The sequence below is a fragment of the Anomaloglossus baeobatrachus genome, chromosome 2 (genome assembly GCF_048569485.1).
Source record: "Anomaloglossus baeobatrachus isolate aAnoBae1 chromosome 2, aAnoBae1.hap1, whole genome shotgun sequence".
Classification (NCBI taxonomy): domain Eukaryota; kingdom Metazoa; phylum Chordata; class Amphibia; order Anura; family Aromobatidae; genus Anomaloglossus; species Anomaloglossus baeobatrachus.
In genome coordinates this window covers 214,853,299-214,874,678 of record NC_134354.1, presented here as the reverse complement: position 1 = coordinate 214,874,678, position 21,380 = coordinate 214,853,299, and the positions used below count along the sequence as shown (strand labels likewise).

General features: G+C 43.6%; 1 protein-coding gene across 2 annotated transcripts in view; it reads right to left on the bottom strand.

The window, feature by feature from the left end:
- OLFML3 (olfactomedin like 3) overlaps nt 1–20,649 on the bottom strand; it is an 85,744-nt gene extending 65,095 nt beyond the window's left edge. For both annotated transcript variants that reach the window (XM_075335606.1, XM_075335607.1), the window contains exon 1: nt 20,450–20,649. In XM_075335606.1, coding sequence (XP_075191721.1) covers nt 20,450–20,557 — 108 coding nt within the window. In that variant the 5' untranslated portion in view covers nt 20,558–20,649. The remainder of the gene's footprint in view (nt 1–20,449) is intronic.
- Nucleotides 20,650–21,380: the final 731 nt, after the last annotated feature.

Sequence of the window (21,380 nt, the reverse complement as noted above, 5' to 3'; positions counted from 1 at the left end):
TGAAATAAGTGAAATAATTAAAAAAACGGGCTTCCCTATATTTTTGGTTCCCAGCCGGGTACAAATAGGCAACTGGGGGTTGGAGGCAGCCCGTGGCTGCCTGCTGTACCTGGCTAGCATACAAAAATATGGCGAAGCCCACGTCATTTTTTGGTGGGCAAAAAACTGCTGCATACAGTCCTGGATGGAGTATGCTGAGCCTTGTAGTTCTGCAGCTGCTGTCTGCTCTTCTCCATACAGACAGACAGCAGCTGCAGAACTACAAGGCTCAGCATACTCCATCCAGGACTGTATGCAGAAGTTTTTTGCCCCCTGAAAAAATTATGTGGGCTTCGCCATATTTTTGTATGCTAGCCAGGTACAGCAGGCAGGTACGGCTGCCCCAAACCCCCAGTTGCCTATTTGTACCCGGCTGGGAACCAAAAATAAAGGGAAGCCCTTTTTTTATTATTTCATGAATTTCATGAAATAATTAGAAAACAAATGACGTAGGCTTCGCCCCATTTTTGTGTCCAGCCAGGTACAACTAGGCAGCTGGGGATTGGAATGCGCAGCACAGGTTGGCCTGAGCTTTCTGGGCCCCACTGCTGCGAATTGCAGTCTGCAGCCGCCTCAGAAAATGGCATTTTCATAGAAGCGCCATCTTCTGGCGCTGTATCCAATTCTTCCAGCACCTGCCTGCTATACCTGGCTAGCATACAAAAATATGGCGAAGCTCACGTCCTTTTTTTGTAGTTTTTTGGCAAAAAAAATAAAAAATGCTTCCCTGGATTTTCCATTGCCAGTGAAGGTAACACCAAGCAGTGGGGGTTAGCAGCCAGTAGCTGCTTGGATTACCCTTAGCTAGTAATACAAAAAATGCAGCGGGAGCCCATATATATTTTGTTTAATTATTTATTTAAATAACTAAAAACAAAATGGGCTTCCCTGTATTGTGATTGCTGGACATCACAGTGCTGTAAAAATAAATCTTTAAAAAAAATGACGTAGCGCTCCGCGGTATTTTTGATTCTCAGCGCAGATAAAGCAGACAGCTATGGGTTGCCAAACCCATCTGCCTGCCGTTACCTTAGTTGGCAATCAAAATACAGGGAAGCCCATTAATTTTTTCTATTTAAAAAATAGTTAAAAAAAAAAAATGACGTTGGGTCCCCCCATTTTTGATAGCCAGCTAGGGTAAAGCAGACGGCTGCAGGCTGCAGACCACAGCTGGCAACCTCACCTTGGCTGGTAATCCAAAACTGAGGGCACCCCACGCTGTTATTTTAAATTAAATAAATAATTTTAAAAAAAAAACACGTAGGGGTCCCCCCAAAATTGGATCACCAGCCAAGGTAAAGCAGACAGATGGGGTCTGATATTCTCAGACTATGGAGGTCCATGGTTATTGGACTCTCCCCAGCCTAAAAATAGCAGGCCGCAGCCGCCCCAGAAGTGGCGCATCCATTAGATGCGCCAATCCTGGTGCTTCGCCCCAGCTCATCCCGCGCCCTGGTGCGGTGGCAAACGGGGTAATATATGGGGTTAATATCAGATGTGTAATGTCACCTGGCATCAAGCCCTGGGGTTGGTGAGGTCAGGCGTCTATCAGATACCCGACATCACCAACCCAGTCAGTAATAAAAAAAAATAGACGACAAACACATTTTTATTTGAAAAAACACTCCCCAAAACATTCCCTCTTTAACCAATTTATTAGAAAGAAAAACAAATCCAGGTCTGGTGTAATCCAAGGGGTTGCCATGACGATCCACACTGTCCCAGTCAATGAAGAGCAGAATGTTCCCCATTGGCTGGGAGAGCAATGCAGTGACCTGAGCTAACATCAATGGGTCAGCCCAGGTCACTGCAGGGCATGACAAGTGCTGCTGTCAGCGAGGTACATTACCTGCGCTGATCTCCAGCACTGCTGACAGCACCTGTCACTGAGTTCAATGACCGCCGCCTTCACAGCCAAGCATCGTGAGAGGCCCGTGACGTCACCGCTAGTCAGTCTCGGGTCGGAAGCGAGAGAAGGTGATGTGACAAGCGGCGGCCATGAAGGACAGTGACAGCGCTGAGGTCGGGATGGCGGGACTTCATCACCGCAGGTAAGCCGAGCGGGACCATGTGTGCAGAGTGCAGTGTGCGTGTGTGTGTGTGTGTGTGTACGTGAGTACATGCCGCGGGCAGGAGGGGGCGGAGCGAGCTGAGCGGGGAAGTGTGGGCTTCCTGCACGTAACTAGGATAAACATCGGGTTACTAACCAAAGCGCTTTGCTTGGATACCCGATGTTTATCTTGGTTACCAGCTTGTGGCAGGCTGCCAGCGATGGCTCCTGCACACTGTAGCTGTAAAAAGCCCTGCTTTTTGCTGCTAGAACCGTTCTCGAACGTATCTAGAACTATCGAGCTTTTGCAAAAAGCTCGAGTTCTAGTTCGATCTAGAACACCACCAAAAATCACTCGAGCCTCGAACTGGAGAACCTCGAACCGCGAACCGCGCTCAACTCTAGTCCCTGCGTGTGCCGAAAATCACGGCACACGTGGGTTGTCTAAGTACAATCCGGGCTCCGTTCTCCATGGCCCGTGATTGCACTCAGAGATTCACTCACCTGCACCCGCTCCCGCTGTCCGTGGTGCTGAATCCTCCCGTGACGCAGCATCCGGCCGGCGGTGACCCCTGCAGGAGCTGCTTCCGGGTCGGCTGTGTCGCGCATAATGAATATGCGCGACAGTAATCAGCCGGCACAGAAGGAGCACGGAGACACGTGCAGTGACAAATCACTGACGTGTGAGCAGACCCATTCATTAGAATGGGTCTGCGTATGTCAGTGATTCTGGTACGTTTAAAAAAAAGCACAAACGTACCAGAATCACTGACGTGTGAAAGGGGCCTTAATTGGATCCAGTTGTTCTCTTTACAAGACTGTATTTTACTCTGAATTAAAGGGAACCTGACAGCTGATACATGCTGCTCAATCCACTGGCAGCATGTATTAGACACTGGCTGAACGATTTCAGCCATATACTGTAAACATATTGGTGTTTTACAGAAAAACATTGTTTAATAGCCGCCAGTGAAAAACATCATACTAGAAACTAATCAGTCATCAATCAGTACACTGAGTCCTTTTGTTTTCCAACTGCAGGGATGGAAGGTGCCATTACAAGTATATGTGTCTGTGAAAAACACAAACAGCACTGGGAGGGCATCCATATGCTGTGTGTGTTTAACCCCTTCACCCCGGGCAATTTTTACATTTTTCATTTTTGTATTTTCCTTCCCTTTTCCGAAAGCCATAACTTTTTATAAAAACAGGAAAAAATTCCAAGTGCGGTGAAATTGCAAAAAAAAAAAGTGTAATTGCACGATTGTTTTGGGAGTCTTTTATTCACAGTGTTCACTATATGGTAAAACTGATGCGTCTGTATGATGCCTCACATTGGTACAAGTTCGTGGATACCAAACACGTATACTTTTACTTTTATCTAAAGGGTTAAAAAATATTCAGAAGTTTGTTCAAAAAAAGAGTAGCGCTTTTGTCACCATTTTCCGAGACCCGTAGCGTTCTCATTTTTCGGGATCTGGGGCTCAGTGACGGCTTATTTTTTTGAATCTTAAGATGATGTTTTTAAAGAAGTGGTTCACCCATATTTATTATTTTGTAGATCGATATTATGTTGAGAAACTATGTTTCTCTCAAATACCTTATCTTGGCAATAGTGCCTGTGAGCGGCGCTATTGCAGTCTGCTCTTCCCATCGCTTGACCCCTGGACTTCGTGACCTCAGGGATCCGGTGATGTCACATCAAGTTACAGATCAAGTGGCATCACTGTGGCTGACCCAGTCTTCCTGAGTCACTGGACTGTGGGCAGTGTTTAACCGCTCGTCACAGCCCAGCGTGTCTCCTGCTTTCGGCGCTTTGCTGTGAGGGAGGAGGGAGCAGGGAGCTGATGAGCTGTGCTGAGCGGTGAAACACCGCCCACAGCCAATCACTCACGGAGACTGCTGCCGGCCGCGGTGATATCACGTGATCAGGAACTTGACGTGACATCACCGGATCCCCGAGGTCAAGGAGTCCGGGGTCAGGCGATGGGGAACAGCGGTCCGCAATAGCGCCACTGACAGAAACATTGTTTCTCAACATAATATCGATCTAGCAAATAATAAATATGGGTGAACCACCCCTTTTAATGGTACCATTTTTGTGCAGATGCTAAGTTTTGATAGCTTGTTATTTTTTAAAAAATTTGCGGCGATCAAAAAACTTAATTTTGGCGGTTGGAATTTTTTTCTTGCCACGCCGTGTACTGATCTTGTTAATTGATTTTACCTTTTCATAGATCTGGCATTTCTGAACATGGCGACACTAAACATGTATATTTTTTAATTTTTTTAACAGTTTTATTTTCAATGGGGCAAATGAGGGGTGATTTCAACTTTTAGGTTTTTTTATTTTTTCATATTTTTAAAAACCTTTTTTTAAATTTTTTATGTATTTTACTAGTACCTCCTAGGGGATTTTTATTACTGCACAGTCCAATTGCCTGTGCGTTTCTGCTGATCAATGCAGCATCGCTCTGTTCAACAGAAATGCAGTGTGCCTGTGAGTGCTCTGTCGGTACTCACAGGAATTTCGTCATGGTAGCATCAGGGGTCATCAGCTGACCCAGCGCTACCGTGGCAACAGATTGGAGCCCTGTCAAGGGGCCACCATTGGCGGCGGGACACAGCGCAATGCTCACCGCAGCAATTTAAATTGCGCTGTCATTTGACAGCGTGATCTAAGGGGTAAACAGGCGAGGGTGGATCTCCGATCCTCCTGGGCCTGTTAGCCACACATCTCTGCTAAATCAGAGCAGCAGAGATGTGTGGGGATTACCACGGGCTCGCCGCTAGAGCCAATGGTAACCGCGGGGAGGCAACCAATGACGTACTTGAATGTTCTTGGTTATAACATTGCATTCAATAGGAGAAGCTTTATAATTTATTTATCCATATGTGAAAAACACTGACAATACACAGATCCAAGACACTAAAAACACAATACCATTGTTTGGCTTAAAAGCAAAATACTGACGTCTGAATAAAACCTAACCTTGTGTATATGGGAATATGCCTATGACTGTGTGAATACGTCTGTGTATGTGCATGAGATTATGGCTATGAATGTATAGGTGTAAATATGTGCGCACCGTTGTATACTTACAATATGTGTGCTATGTATTTACAAGATTTGCCACTGTATGTGTATATAAAAAAGAGAATCTCTATATTCCTTGAAGATAAAAGTTTAGATGTGTCTAAAAATACATTCAGATTCTTACCGCACTTAATAGACTCTGATCACATTTCTGCTTGCATATATTGATTGTTTCCTTTTTTAGGAACAGACAAACAGAATTCATGGGCAAAATAGTTTCATTGCTTGACTGTTCCAAAGGGAACCCATTGCTTATTATGGAGTCCCTCTGACTTGACCTTGTTTTCAAATGCATACAAGTACAATATACAAATAAGGTAAAGAGAGGTGAGAATCCTGACAGCTCTGAGGTGAGGGGAGGGAGAAACATGACAGCCATAAGGTGAAGAGAGGTGAGGAACAAGACAGCCCTGAGAAAAGGTGAAAAATATGAAAGGCCTTTGAGGTTAAGAGAGAGGAGAAACATTACAGCCCTGAGGTAAATAGAGGTGAGAAATATAACAACTCTGAGGGGAGGAGAAGGAAGAAACAGGACAGACTTGAGGTAGAAAAGAGGGAAAAACATGACCGCCTTGAAGTGAGGAGAGGGGAGAAACATAACAGCCATGATGTGAGAGAGGTGAGAAATATGACAGCTCTGAAGAGAGGAGAGAAAAATAGCAGCCATGAGGTGAAAAGAGGTGAAAAACATGAAAGCCCTCACACATGTAAGAAACATGATGTCAGCACTGAAAAGAGATGAGAAATATGGCAGCCCTGAAGTAAGGAGATGGGAGACACATGACAGCCCTGAAATAGATAGAGGTGGATAACATGACAGCCCCGAGGAAAGAAGCAGGGAGAAACATGACAGCACTAAGGAAAGGAGAGGGAAGAAATGTGATAGGCCTGAAATAGATAGCGATGATAGCGATGGGTTATATGAAAGCTCTGAGGAGAGAAGCAGGGAGAAATATGAGAGCCCTGATGAGAGATGAGAAATATGGTAGCCCTAAGATATGGAGAGGGGAGAAACATGACCAGAGGCCAGTGGCATCACTAGAGTTTGATGGGCCCCATTGCAAAGTTTGGACCGGGGCACCCCCCTCCACCGACACTCGGGGTACGGGATAATGGCACCAATGTGACGCCCTGGACTATTCAGGTCGTCACAGGGTTCTGCACAATCTTTCTCGCTCCATGCAGGACTCAACCCCCCATGGTTCTGGGTCCCCATCTTGCGGTACTGCCTCCACCAGCATTCACAAATCCTAGTCACAACTCGCACCACACCCTGTCAGGCACACCAGTGGGCTGCTAAGCTGGAATAGGGCCGCCCACCTAGGGGTCAGGCAGGGAGGTGACAAGTCAGTTGAGTGGTAGCCCTCGAGCTGTGAGGAGCTCGGAGGAAGCTGGGAGTTGGAGCTCCCAGGGGAGAAGCAGATTAGGTCGCAGACGGTGGTCTGGACCCGGAGGAGTCAGAGACCCGGTCGCGGGAGATTGGGAGTGGGTGCTTGACTAGTCTTGGAGGATAGCCAGCAGCCACAGTTCAATAGCCGGGATGGGACCGAAGGCACGTCGGGGTACATGGAGCCTAGGTTAGGGAGAAGCTTCAAGCTACCCGGCAATTAACCTGTGGAGGACAGGGCCTGTTCCCACGAAGCTCAGAGATCGGGGGCACTAGCGCAACGAGGGGGATAGGGCTTTCCAAGCAAAGCAGCCCACTGAAATCCCAAGCGTGAGCTCCTGAGAGCAAGCTCCTCTGCTACTCATAGTAGGGAGCGAGGCCCGGAAAGTTCCAAGCTTACGGGCCATCTGGAAATTCTAAAACACTGTGCACGGAGGCAGGCCACAGACAACCAGGCAGTCCTGCAGGGGACGGGACCCGGACGAGCTCTCCAAGAGGGCAGCGGCACCCAGAGACTTGGTTTACCACGTTGTCAGCGTCTGCTTTCCTTCTGAGTGAGTACCTGATTAACCCCTGCAACCAGTGAGCCTGTGCACCCCCTACAATCCATCCCACCATCCAGGGTCCCGGGGCCTTTCCCTACCCGTGCAGGGTAACGTCATCTAGCTGCCCCACTCCATCACCCTGGGAACTCCCAACGGCAGCGGCGGTACTCCCTATTACCGCACGCCACGGGTGGCGCCAAGAACTATCTAACTCCCCTGTAAGTAACCCCCCCATCAGGATTCAGTGTGACCCCAAGCCCCCGGATCCCGAGACCCTCGAGCCACAAGTAGTGACATCCAGATCCGAGCGGCTCGACCGCCGCTGGGGCGGGACTCATCCAAGACACCAACACTCGGGGTACAGGATAATGACGCTGACACTTGGCTCTCTACTTCAGTACCCAGGTTTCCCATGATTTGAAATGCCTTTTTCTATCAGCACCCTGCTTTCCTATGTTCTGATATCCGTCATGTCCTCGGCACCCAGCTTTCCCATGTTCTCCTATACATCTTTCCCTCAGCACTCAGTTTTCCCATATAAGAGCATGGGAAAGCTGGGTGCTGAGAGAAGATGTACAGCAGAGCATGGGAAAGCTGGGTGCTGAGGGAAGGAGCCGTTTTTTCCTCAGCACAAAGAATTATCATCCCATGCTTGTGTCTTTGCCCCCCCCCCCCTTGTATAGAGTTCTCCAAAGACAATAATAGCCCCCACATAGCCTTCCATATAGTATAAAGGGTCCAACATAACCCTTCTTATATTAGAATGCACCCCCATAATCCTCAATGTATTATAATGTATTTCCCATAGTCCTCCATGTATAAAGTAGCCCTTTTAACCCTCCAATTATTATAATGCAACTCCCATAGTCCTCCATGTATTATAATTCAACCCATAGAACTTCATATATTATACTGCACCATATAGTCCTCCATATATTATGATGCACCCCCATAGTACATGTATAAGTTCGCCCCCATAGTCCTCCATATATTATAATGCAGCCCCATAGAACTTCATATTGCATTATGCAGCCCCATAGTCCTCCATGTATAATGCACCCCTATAGTCCATGTATAAGGTCTCCTTCATATTACATTATGCAGCCCCATACACCTCCATGTGTAGTGCAGCCCCATAGGCCTCCATGTGTAGTGCAGCCCCATAGGCCTCCATGTGTAGTGCTGCCCCATAGGCCTCCATGTGTAGTGCACCCCCATAGGCCTCCATGTGTAGTGCAGTCCCATAGACCTCCATGTGTAGTGCAGCCCCATTGACCTCCATGCGTAGTGCAGTCCCCTAGGCCTCCATGTGTAGTGCAGCCCCATAGGCCTCCATGTGTAGTACAGCCCCATAGGCCTACATGTGTAGTGCAGCCCCATAGGCCTCCATGTGTAGTGCACCACCATAGACCTCTATGTGTAATGCAGCCCCATAGACCTCCATGTGTATTTTAGCCCCATTGACCTCCATGTATAATGCTGCCCCATAGATCTTTATGTATAATGCAGCCCCATAGACCTCTATGTGTAATGCAGCCCCATAAACCTCCATGTATAATGCTGCCCCATAGATCTTTAAGTATAATGCAGCCCCATAGACCACTATGTGTAATGCAGCCCCATAGCCCTCCAGGTATAATAGTGCTCCATAGATCTTTATGTATAATGCAGCCCCATAGGATGCTGGCAGTGGCTACCGTCGAGCTGCCTGATGCATCCATCTGAGTCTCCCCAACTGCTCTGTTTTACCGCCCCCATAGTGGGAGTCGGCCTTCTCAGAGTACGGCTGTCAAGCTGACAGCCGGACTCAGAGAAAGTGCCGCGGTCCGGCTCCCACTGATCAATTGTCCTCGTGTCTTTCAGACTCGAGGACAATTGAAGTAGTGACCTCTGGCTGTTGTGAATGTCAGTTATGCTTTTGCTGCTGTAAGGCTCTCTCTTGTGGCCAGGAATGATTTGGACAGAGACCAGGTGTGCTGGAGCAATGGGTGTTTCCATTGCTAACTCTCTTCCTATTTAAACCTTGGTCTGCTAGCAGTCTGAGCCGGTTTTCATTTGTTCTTTAGTTTACCAGCCTTCTCATCTTGCTCCAGACCACATCCACCCCAGATAAGTGCTTGGTTCTTTCTTATGTTGCTTTGTTCTTTTGTTCTTATCTGGATTTGTCATTTACTGTGGTTATTGTCAGTTTATTTGCATGCAGGAATCTTCCCTCTCTGTTGCTTAGCTGGGAAGCTCCCTGCAGCTATGTTTGGAGTTTTGCTCCTATACGTTCATGTGTTTGTTGCTTCTTGAATTTGTAATTGTTCCTGTTTTCTGTTCATTGGTTTGACAAGAGCGCCTGATATAGGACGGAATTCTGCCCAAAAGTTTGCCAACCGGCGTCGAACTGTTGGTTTCCCGGTTTAAAGTGGGGGACATGGTGTGGTTGTCCTCTAAAAATATTCCTATGAGAGTTCCGTCTCCTAAATTTAAACCCAGATTTATTGGACCTTATAAGATTTCGGAGATTATCAACCCTGTATCTTTCCGTTTGGCTCTGCCTGCGTCATTTAAGATTCACAATGTCTTCCATAAGTCCTTGTTGAAGAGGCATGTGGAGCCAACAGTTCCTGCAGCAGCGCCTCCTGACCCTGTTTTGGTACAAGGGGATCTGGAGTATGAAGTTGAAAAAATTGTGGATTCCCGTCGCTGTAGACGGAAGCTTCAGTACCGTGTGACAGGGAAGGGTTCTGGGCAAGAGGATAACTCTTGGGTTGTGGCTTCTGACATTCATGTGGACAGGTTGGTTCACGCCTTCAATCATGCTCATCCTAAGCGACCCGGTGGCGTTGGTGAGGGTTCGGTTACCCCTCCTCAAGGGGGGGTACTGTTGTGAATGTCAGTTATGCTTTTGCTGCTGTGAGGCTCCCTCTTGTGGCCAAGAATGGTTTGGACAGAGACTAGGTGTGTGGAGCAATGGGCGTTTCCATTGCTAACTCTCTGCCTATTTAAACAGTTGGAATTTTTAGTGCTGTAGTGCACATTTAGTGCTAGTTTTTTTGTTTTTTCTTCATTGAATTGGTCGGTGGCTGACCCCCACCTTGCTATGCACCCCAATTTGGGATGTATTCCACCTGTCTAGATTTTGGCGATTGGTGACTGTTTACATTCAGTCATCAGGCCCTGTCCACAGGCTATTTACTTCATGCAGCATTTGCCTGAACCTGTCCCGCCCACAGCCATGATTCAGTCATGGGTACGGGATTGAAATAGACCAGGTGATGCTGCTAAGAGCAGTTCTACTATTTCATATGTAAGGCCGTTTGGAACATTTTATAAAAATATTTTAGTGTTAGGACTGCCCCAATAGAGATTTGCCGTGAAGTGGCAGGGTGGCTCAAGAAATTGCAATTTTTTGCCAAAAATCTCATATTTATAATAAGTATAGTTGGAATCTTTAGTGCTGTAGTGCACATTTAGTGCTAGCTTTTTTGTTTTTTCTTCATTGAATTGGTCGGTGGCTGACCCCCACCTTGCTATGCACCCCAATTTGGGATGTATTCCACCTGTCTAGATTTTGGCGATTGGTGACTGTTCACATTCAGTCATCAGGCCCTGTCCACAGGCTATTTACTTCATGCAGCATTTGCCTGGACCTGTCCCGCCCACAGCCATGATTCAGTCATGGGTACAGGATTGAAATAGACCAGGTGAGTGCTGCTAAGAGCAGTTCTACTATTTCATATGTGAGGCCTTTGGCACATTTTATAAAAATATTTTAGTGTTAGGACTGCCCCAACAGAGATTTGCCGTGAAGTGGCGGGGTGGCTCAAGAAATTGCAATATTTTGCCAAAAATCTCATATTTATAATAAGTACAGTTGGAATTTTTAGTGATGTAGTGCACATTAGGTGCTAGCTTTTTTGTTTTTTCTCTATTTAAACCTTGGTCTCCTAGCAGTCTGAGCCGCTTCTCATTTGTTCTTTAGTTTACTAGCCTTCTCATCTTGCTCCAGACCACACCTACCCCAGATAAGTGCTTGGTTCTTTCTTATGTTTTTTTGTTCTTTTGTTCTTATCTGGGTTTGTCATTTACTGTGGTTATTGTCAGTTTATTTGCATGCAAGAACTTCCCTCTCTGTTGCTTAGTTGGGAAGCTCCCTGCAGCTATGTTTGGAGTTTTGCTCCTATAAGTCCATGTGTTTGTTGCTTCTTGAATTTGTAATTGTTCCTGTTTTCTGTTGATTGGTTTGACAAGAGCACCTGATATAGGACGGAGTTCAGATCATGCGATCTCAGGACTTTTTGTACTATCAGGTATTTGGATTTTTGTAGGGCTTTTCTCTGGCCACCATCAGCCCCTTTCCTATCCTTTCCTATTTAGTCAATGGGGCCTCACCTTTGCTAATCCTATCATCCATATGTGTATTGTGTTTTCCTATATCACCGTAGTCTTTGAATGTGGGGGGCTTGCTATACCTTTGCGGTCTATTTCTGAGGCAGAGACCTATTCATCTTTCCGTCTTTTAGGATAGCTAGTTCTCCGGCTGGGTTCGCAGTGCATAGGATGTTAATTAGTTCACCCCTTAGCTACTTCTAGTGTTGATGGTTAGTAAGGGGATGGCGGCGACATTAGTTGCTAATGCTCTTGTCACCTTTTTTGCCAATGATCTATTGTGATCTTCCATGGTTCTGAATCATAACATCTGGCCCTGAATTCTGGGTCAGAGCGACATCTGTAGTGTAATCAGATGATGTCACTCTTCAGTGCCGCATAGGCGGCAGACAATGCTGGTGGTATATGCTCCAGTAGAGCTGAAGACACCAAAGAGGAACAGTATGGAGTGAGGGGGGAAGTATGTATGGACACAGTATGGGGGAGAGAGAGTGGGGAGGGGGGAAGTATCTATGGACACATTATGGGGGAGAGAGAATTGGCAGAGGGAAGTATCTATGGACACAGTATGGAGAAGAGAGAATGTAGAGGGGAAAGTATCTATGAACACATTATGGGGGAGAGAAGATGGGGAGGGGGGAAGTAACTATGGATACAGTATGGGGGAGAGAGGATGGGGAGTGGGAAGTATCTATAGACAATGTATGGGGGAGAGAGGGTGGGGAGGGGAAGAAGCTATGGACATAGTATGGGACGAGAGGGTAGGGACGGAGAAGTATCTATGGACACAGTATGTGGAGAGACGATGAGGGGGTAAGTTTCTATGGCCACAGTATGGGGAGAGAGAGTGAGGGGGGAATGTATATATAGTGAGGATACAGTATGGGATGAGAAAAATATGAGGGGGCAAAGAATAGAGGCTGGATAGTGACAGGGCAGTATGGACCGGGGGTAGCATGAAGGGACAGTGTGAGGCCATAGCAAGCAGGGGGATTGTGATGAGGGGGCACAGTATAAAGGCTGGACAGTATAAGAGGACACAGTGGGAGAGGACAGTGTGAAAAGTGGGATCAGTATGGAAAGAAGAAGGCAGTGTGGAAGGCATGAACCTTTAGATGAACAGTGCTTGGGTCATATTTTGTGCAAAGAACACAGTGAGGTTCAATTATTTATTCTGGGGCACGGTGTAGGGCAAATATTTTTATATAGGAGTATTCTAATCATTCTGCTATTTTTAAGGGTATCATGCCAGAATGTGCTGCAAAAGACTGGAGAGGATGGAAGTCTGCAGAGGCGAGCTGTGAATGTGAAAAGCCATCATGGCATCTGGACAAGATGAAAAAAAGAAACAAACGACTCTGATCTGAGACAACGTCATCTCTAAGGTACCTGAATGTAAATGTTTATTTGTGCTACTGACTAAGGCGGGCTTTGCACACTACGACATCGCAGGTGCGATGTCGGTGGGGTCAAATCGAAAGTGACGCACATCCGGCGTCACTTGCGATGTCGTAGTGTGTAAATCCTAGATGATACGATGAACGAGCGCAAAATCGTCGTCATCGTATCATCGCTGCAGCCTCCGACATTTCCATAATGCCGGGGGAGCGACAGGTACGATGTAGTTCCTCGTTCCTGCGGCCGCACACATCGCTGTGTGTGAAGCCGCAGGAGCGAGGAACTTCACCTTACCTGCCTCCCGGCTGCAATGAAAAGGACGGAGGTGGGCGGGATGTTTACATCCTGCTCATCTCTGCCCCTCCACTTCAATTGGCCGCCTGCCGTGTGACGTCACTGTGACGCCGCACGACCCGCCCCCTAAGGAAGGAGGCGGGTCGCCGGCCAGAGGGAGGTCGCTACGGCAGCTTTCACTAGATATCGCACGTGCGACGGGGGCGGGACTATCGCTGCAGCATCGGTAACACATTGTTACCGATGTTGCAACGTGCAAAGCCCGCCTAATTCTCATCAGTACTGTGGTTCCTGTATGGTCCGCAGTCTGATGATGACTGATAACTCCAAAGTATCTCCTTACCATTGTTAAAGGGAATCTGTCAGTAGGTTTTTGCTCCCCCATCTCAGAGCAGCATAGTGTAGAGACAGGGACCCTGATTCAAGCGATGTTTCACTTACTGAACTGTTTGCTGTCATTTTGATAAAATCAATGTTTTCTCTGCTGCAGATCGAGCAGTTATACAGAGCTCATGAGTATACTGGACTACTTGTGGCACACCAAGTATTCTTCTAATGATAATCTCCTGCTGATTAAACAGTGATTTTCTCAAAATTACACTAAGCAGCTCAGTAAGTGACACAGTGCTGGAATCAGGGTCTCTTACCCAACATTATGCTGCTCTCAGATTAGGTGTTAAAAACCTGGTGACAAAGTCCCTTTAAGGATGTACTGGAAGTTGAAGGTTCATGCAATGTAAATGTACTGTATATGGGTCTGACCTGACATTACAATTGATGTATCATGTACTACTTGTGGTTCTAGTGGTGTATTTCTGTACTAATGAGGGTTTTGATGCTGTGTTTTTGAAATGATGGGGTTTATTTGGATGTATTTTTGTATTGCTGGTGGTTCTGATGATGAATATCTTTACTACTTGTGGTTCTGGTGATGAATTTCTGTATTTCTAGTGGTTCTTATGATCTTTATTGCTGGTGGTTATGTTGCTGTGTTTCTGTACTGATGGGGGTTCTAATTATGTATTTCTGTACCTCTGGTGGTTCTGGTGCTGTTATTAGTTCTGATCCTGTACACAGGTGACATTTCATAAATTGTAAGATTACTTTAACATTGATGGCCTATCTTTAGATTTGCTCATCAATGTCTGATCTGCCAGGGTTTGGCTTCCCTGCTAATTAGCTGTTTCCCATGCAGGTTGCCATAAATAATTAATTCTGGATCTGCTCCATCTTCTAATAGTGTCTGTGGCAAGGTACTGCACATCTGCCTCATTGATTTGAATAGGAGGCGGATATGCAGTACCCAGCTGCAGCCATTATCAGAAGCAGATCCGGAACGAGCATTTTTGGCAACATACTGCTGCCAGCACCTAGAAGAGTCAATTGACCCTGGCTGATCCGACATTGATGATCTATCCTGAGGATTGGCCATCCATACTCCACCCATATGTGATTCTCACACTTGCATGTGACAACCAGCTTTTATTCCTACGATTCTTATTGAACATTGAGAGAATATTTAAGAACAGTTCGTTATCACATGACTGTAAGTGTGCAAATTGCATAGGAATAATTGGTCACATGATGACCACCCAAATCACTTGGTGAGTGGGGGGGCACCAAACTGATTTCTTCCCCAAGTGCTGGAAAATCTAGATACACCTCTGACATAACATCCCTGAGGTGAGGAGAAGTGAACAAATTATATAAGGTAAAGTGGAATTAATGGTGTTATATAACTGAGTAAAATAAATAAAATGTAGTAATCTCTGGTTTGGTTCTATATCTAAAGTATGTAGCAAGCTTGTTTCTGTTCCTATATCTACACGTACTAGCAAAAAAAGTAACAATGTTTTGAAGTTTTGAATTTTATACTCCATATCTCACCATCTACTACACCTTCAAACGAGAGACTGCTTTCATTTTATAGACAATCCTATTGCTTATCTCATATATAAATTTGACTTGCAACTATTTAGCATATGATTAATTATGCATATTCTTGTCATGTCACTGCATTGTTACTGTTTTGCTCTTAAAGATCAACATTTCAGTTATTTTGTAAGTCCACTTTTGGCTTTCAACTTTGCCTGAATCCTTCTGGTCGTGCTCTAGATCAAATTCAAGCATGTCTTGACCGAAATTTGAACCCAGGTCTCTTCTACACGTTCTCAATGCTGATGCATACTGGTCGACTCACTTGGGTATGTACAGTTGAAACCAGAAGTTTACATACAATATCTAAAAAGACACTTGTGCAACTCCCCAATTCTTTTCCTGAGATCTTGGTTGATTTTTTTTTACTTTCCCACGGTGCTACACAAAGAAGCACTGTGTTTCAGGTGTGCATTACAACAAATCCACATGTGTGTCTCTAAATAACTCAGATGTTGCCAATAAACCTATCAGAAGCTTCCAAAGATATGACATCATCATATGGGCTGTCCCATATTGTTTAAAAGGCATTTTACTCTTAGTATATATAAACTTTTGACTTTGCATAAAGTAATAATAATGCCTTAAAACAGTTTCTCTCTCAGTACTCTGGCATTTGGCAAATATAAATAATTTTGGTAATCTTAATTGACCTAAAATGGGAAAGGTTCATTCTGATTTCATGTGTGATAGGGAGAAAAACATGCCTATGTGTCTTTTTAGATAGTGTATGTAAACTTCTGGTTCAATTGTATATAGCATTTTCTTCAAATCTACACAAAAGTGTTCAATTGGGTTAAGGTCTGGGGATTGTGGGGGCCAATTCAGCACCTTAACTTCACTGTTATTGAACCATTTCTTTGCCAATCTCGATGCTTACTTCAGGTCATTGTCCTGTGGAACACTATGTTGTCTTTTTCATATCCATACTCATGTGTACAAAGTAAATTATCTTCTAGCATACTCACATATACAGTAGTTCAGCATAGCGACCACCATTGATCCTAGTCAAGTGTCCAATGCTTTTTGACTATGAAACAACCCTATATCATCAGGCTTACTCCACCGAACTTGACTGCCCCTTTAATTTCTCAATCCATTAGCCCCTTTTTGCCTTGTTTATTCCAGACCCATTTGCACCCATCAGAGCCTAGTCTATTGACTTTTGTCTAATCACTCCAAATCACCCGTTTCCAATCTTCTAATGTCCACTTCTCATACTGTACTTTTTTGCAAACTCGATCCTATTCGTCTCATGACATAATTGAAGTCAAGGCTTCTTCACTTTTTTTCTGGAGACCATCCTCAGACTTGTGCATCACATGGTATTTGCATGGGCATCTGTGATCTAACTATTACGATGCATGGGAGCCACCTACACTGCTATGTTTATCGCACCAGAACTGATAGACCTTGTGATGAGCCAACTTGTTGACTCCGATATTTTGCTTGGACATCCACCTCTCGACTTTTGAATGGATAAATAAACTTTATTTCATATTTTTCCAACTGTCATGGCACTCAGATTATGTAGTTTGCTAATTTTTTGGGGGCCAAGAAACGGTTACCGATGAGCTGGATGATGCTATTTCTCTTTTCTTGGCAAATCTTTTTCATGGCTGCTCCTTGATTCGAACCATTGACCTTTTGATTTCAAATCAACCTAAAAACACTATGAGCTTTTATGGAATGCGAGAACAGGTTTTAGTTTGTAGTATTCAGAAAGATTTTTACACTGCCCGGAGTAAAACAGTAAAAAAGCAGAGACGTGGCAAGAATCTATATACAGTAACTAATCATATGCTAAATAGTTGCAAGTCAAATTTATGTATGAGATAGTCAAGATGATTGTCTATAAAATAAAGGTAGTCTCACATTTGAAGCTGTAGTGGATGGTGAGATATGGAGCCTGAAAGTTAAAAGTTCAAAACATTGTTACCCTTTTGATCGTCACTGTATGTAGCAAGCTTGGTTCAGTCCTGTTATCTATGTAGTAAGCTTGGTTTTGTTACCATATCTAATGTATGTAATAAGCTTTTTTCTATTCATTTGTCTATGTAGCAATCTTGGCTCTGTTCCTATATTTATGTAGTAAGCATGGTACTGTTGCCAAGTCTATGTAGTAAGATTGGGTTTGATATATTATGTATGTAGCAAGCTTGATCCATTTACTTTTTTATGTAATAGGCCTTGAATCATTTTAATCTATAGAGTCCCTCTAAGTTAAATTTATTTCTAGTCGGTTATTACTAGATTTCTCTTTGGAATACTGATGTTTCTCATCTGCGATAGATAACTAGTGATAAGTTATAAAGATTTAATGATGCAGCTAAAGTACTCTGCAGAACTTACAACAAAGGCAAAATAAATAACAATTTAATCATAATTTCTGGTCCTAAGTGACTGAGCTATTACTAACCGTTAAATCAGTTATCTAGGATTAGACGTGCTTGTGTCATACGGAAATGAAAAGAACATCACCAATTGTCTTTAATGGTAAAGGGATTTAATCCAACTGCATATAAATACTAAAAGTCCATTTACACAAACCTACCGGCAGCACGAAACGACTGCCTACATGTAAAAATGTATTAATCGGCAGTCATTTAAGTGCTTGATTACACCTACACACCATGCTCAATTGCGAGCACTTAACAACCTGTAATAGATCATTCAATGGGCATTGGCTGCCATTGTTCATGGCAGTGCAGGTCCTGTTTACAGTACACAGAGTGATGTGTGGCCAAGGAAAATTATTTTTAAGCAAGCTTAAACATTATTTCAAAAGTATGGCGACACCTACATATTATCTACAGGAGCTTTTATGACATCCTATCTCTATCCATAGACATTAATATTGCAGCTAAAACAGCTTCCAATTATCTGTGACACCTTCTACAAGATTTTGAAATATTTCTGTGGAAAATTTTGCCCATTCATCCAGAAGAGGATTTGTGAAGTTAGGCAGTGATATTGGAACAAAAAATGTATTTCTATTGAGTCCCAAAGGTGTTTGATGGGGTTGAGGTCATGGATGTGTGTCAGTGAAGTTGTCCAGCACCAAACTCTCCCAACCACTCTTTTATGGACCTTGCTTTGTGCACTGGGGCACAGTCATGCCACAACAGTAAAGGGCCTTCATCAAACCATTCCTTTATGGACCTTGCTTTGTGCACTGGGGCACAGTCATGCTAAAACAGTAAAGGGCCTTTTCCAAACTGTTTCCACAAACTTGGAAGTAAACAATTGTCTAAAATGTCTTGGTATGCCGAGCCATTAAGATTTCCCTTCACTGGAATGAAGGACCTCAGCCAATCACTGAAAAACAACTATATAGCATTATCCTTCCTCCAAACTTTACAGTTGGCCCAATGTAGTTAACCAGGTAACGTTGCTGTGCCATTTGCCTAGCCCTAAACCAGACTTATCCACCAGGCTACAATTGAGAACACTGGGATTCATCACTCCATGAGACATGCTGGTCCAGAATCCAGTGATGGCTTGCTTTTCATCACTCCAGCCAAACTTGTCATTGAGAAAGGGTTATTTGTAGCTGTCCGGATATGGACATGCATGCCATGAAGCTCCCAGTGCACAATTTTTCTACTGATATTGATACCAAAGAAGGTTTGGAACTCTATAGTTTTTAAGTCAGCAGAGTGTTGGCAACTTTTCTGCACCTCAGTTTGTTGACCCCCCTCTATAACTTTACATGGTCTGTTGCTTTTTAGTTAAGTTCCTGTAGTTCCTAAGCTCTTCCCTATTTTAATTATAACACTCACTGTGGCGTGTGGCAACATTAGGGAGGAAGAATTTACATGAACTGATTTATTGTAATGGTGGCATCCAATCACAATAATACAGTCGATTTCAGTGGGTTCTTTAGAACGAGTCTTTCACCAATGTTAGTAAAAGCAGACTACAGGTTGAGGGGCTGGATTTTATTTTCCTATGGCAAATGTATTGAATGAAAAAAACTGAATTCAGTCATTGAGATCCTTAATCTTGCCCGGACTCTGTGTTTTGGGTGCAGCAGTGATGTCATGTTAACAGCACACATCACCAGCCTAGACAATCATTGAGCTCAGTGGCTCTGCCAATGTAGATGGTACTAGTTACTGAGATTATTGATTAGCTGCAGTGGTGATATGCACTGTAGATGTAACGTAACTGCTACAGCCAAAATATAAAGACGTTTGAAGACTACTTTTCTTAAGGTGGAAACGCTTTCAAACTGCCAATTCATCTACAGTTCACAAGAAAGGTTCTATAGATAAATATGAGGTTCAGAGTTTAAAATCTGATTCTTCAAGCAAAAGTAATTTGCTGATTTAATGGAAAAAGTGAAATGTTTAACAAATCTTCAGCAAAATTTGTAACAAATTTTATTCTTGATAGGCAGCAGATAACACTGCAGAAAAAAACCTGCAGCAAATCATGTGCACTTTAACATACCCTTCTATTTGCATATTTTTACTTTGTAACTTTTCTAACAGAAAAAAAAACAAATATGCGGATGGTTTGGCCATAGTGCAGGATTTACACATGTGGTATATCTTAGTAAGCTGTATGTTTGTCAGTATAAGGAAGAAGCATGTGTGGAGAGGTGTGCACAGAGGAGGAACGACTTGTGACTTGAAGGATATTTATATTCTTACACTATAGTGTTTCGCAAGAAATTTTGGAGTTCTTCATTTTTTAAGAATTGTATAGAAGATACTTGTTTCTAGTTTATTGATGAAAAAGATTAACTCGATTTGTTGAGATTTCTTCACAGTGGGACATTAGTGATTTTATATAAGGAGGATGACAATTGTTTTGGAGTGTTTTCAGATGTGATCCATATGTTTCATGTGTTAGGAAGTTATTTTTCTGTCTCTTATTATTGGGCGTTATGGCTTAGTGGCCATCTGCTGGGTTAACTATTTATATAACTCGGGGAAATGTAGTAATTTTCGTTATTTGTTTAGATTGCAAGATATCACTTATTCGCTCAACCAGTGGTCTTCATCCCATCGCTCTCCAGCAAACTACAGTATCTAGAATGCTCTTGACATGCTGAAAGTTATAGATTTAAACAGGATGGAGATGACTGCGTTACACCAAATAAAGTAAACTCTAAATTGCGTAAAGTAAACAAATTATGTAAACATTTTAAACATTACTGTTCTGTATACTTAAAGAGATATGTGAAGCTTCCATTTTGCATAACCTGTAGTATATTCATTAATATATTATGTAACTCAGATCAGCCCACATCAAGCTTTCCATAACTACTGTAGGTTAACAATGACATAATATTTTAAAGTTGGTCTCATCTCACTTACCTCTAAAACCCCCATCCTTGTTTGCATATACTCCAAAAATGAATTCTGAACTTGGGAGTTAACTACAGTGAGAACAGAAAGAAGGACACAGGCCACAATCCCAGCCATCTTTGGCTTCCTTCTTGGTTGATTTGTAAGGGATTCCTATTCCAGCAGACTTTCTCTTACCGATTCTGAAAAGACTTTGGACACTGTTGTGTTCTCCTGCATGGGTTCCAGCTCACAACTTTGGAATGCCTGGCTACTTTTCCTTGTGGGAGGGATTTCTGACACAGCAAAGCTCCATTCTCCTCACATAATGAGAACCAGATGCAAGACAATTGCCAAATACTCTTAACGACCCTTTCTTTACCAAACTGTATTAAAAAAGGGGATTCTGAAATAAGTTTTCCACTATGAAGTCTATGAAGCAATTCAAGAAGGCTAAAATATAACTTTTAATCCAAATACATTAAAACCACTATTAGGTGATAGAATACTGTTTTGCTAATATTTTTAACACTAAGGTTCAGATACGGCTTTAAAGAAGGCAAATAAGTAATTTTATTATAAAGGTTAATATGAAATACAAACTTAAAGGAAAAGTATGATATTGCGTACACTTTTGTATATTGAACATACAAAGGTTAAGTACAGTTAAATATACTTACATCACCAAGGAGCTTTGGACATCATCTGTCTGGAAGTCAGAGAAGCATGACATAGACAGAGACTCCTGGACATCACTGACCGGACGTCTCACGGTGCAGGAAACACGAGCTTCTGTCTGTGCTATACTTCAGCTGATCTTAAAAAGGCTTGAACAATATTACAAGCCTTAAAGTTAATGTGTTGTAGTCTTATTGATCCATGCCCTTTGATGGCCAGTCATTGGGCATAGATGAACCAGAGATACACCACACATCAGACAATGGGGTAATAAACCCACAGC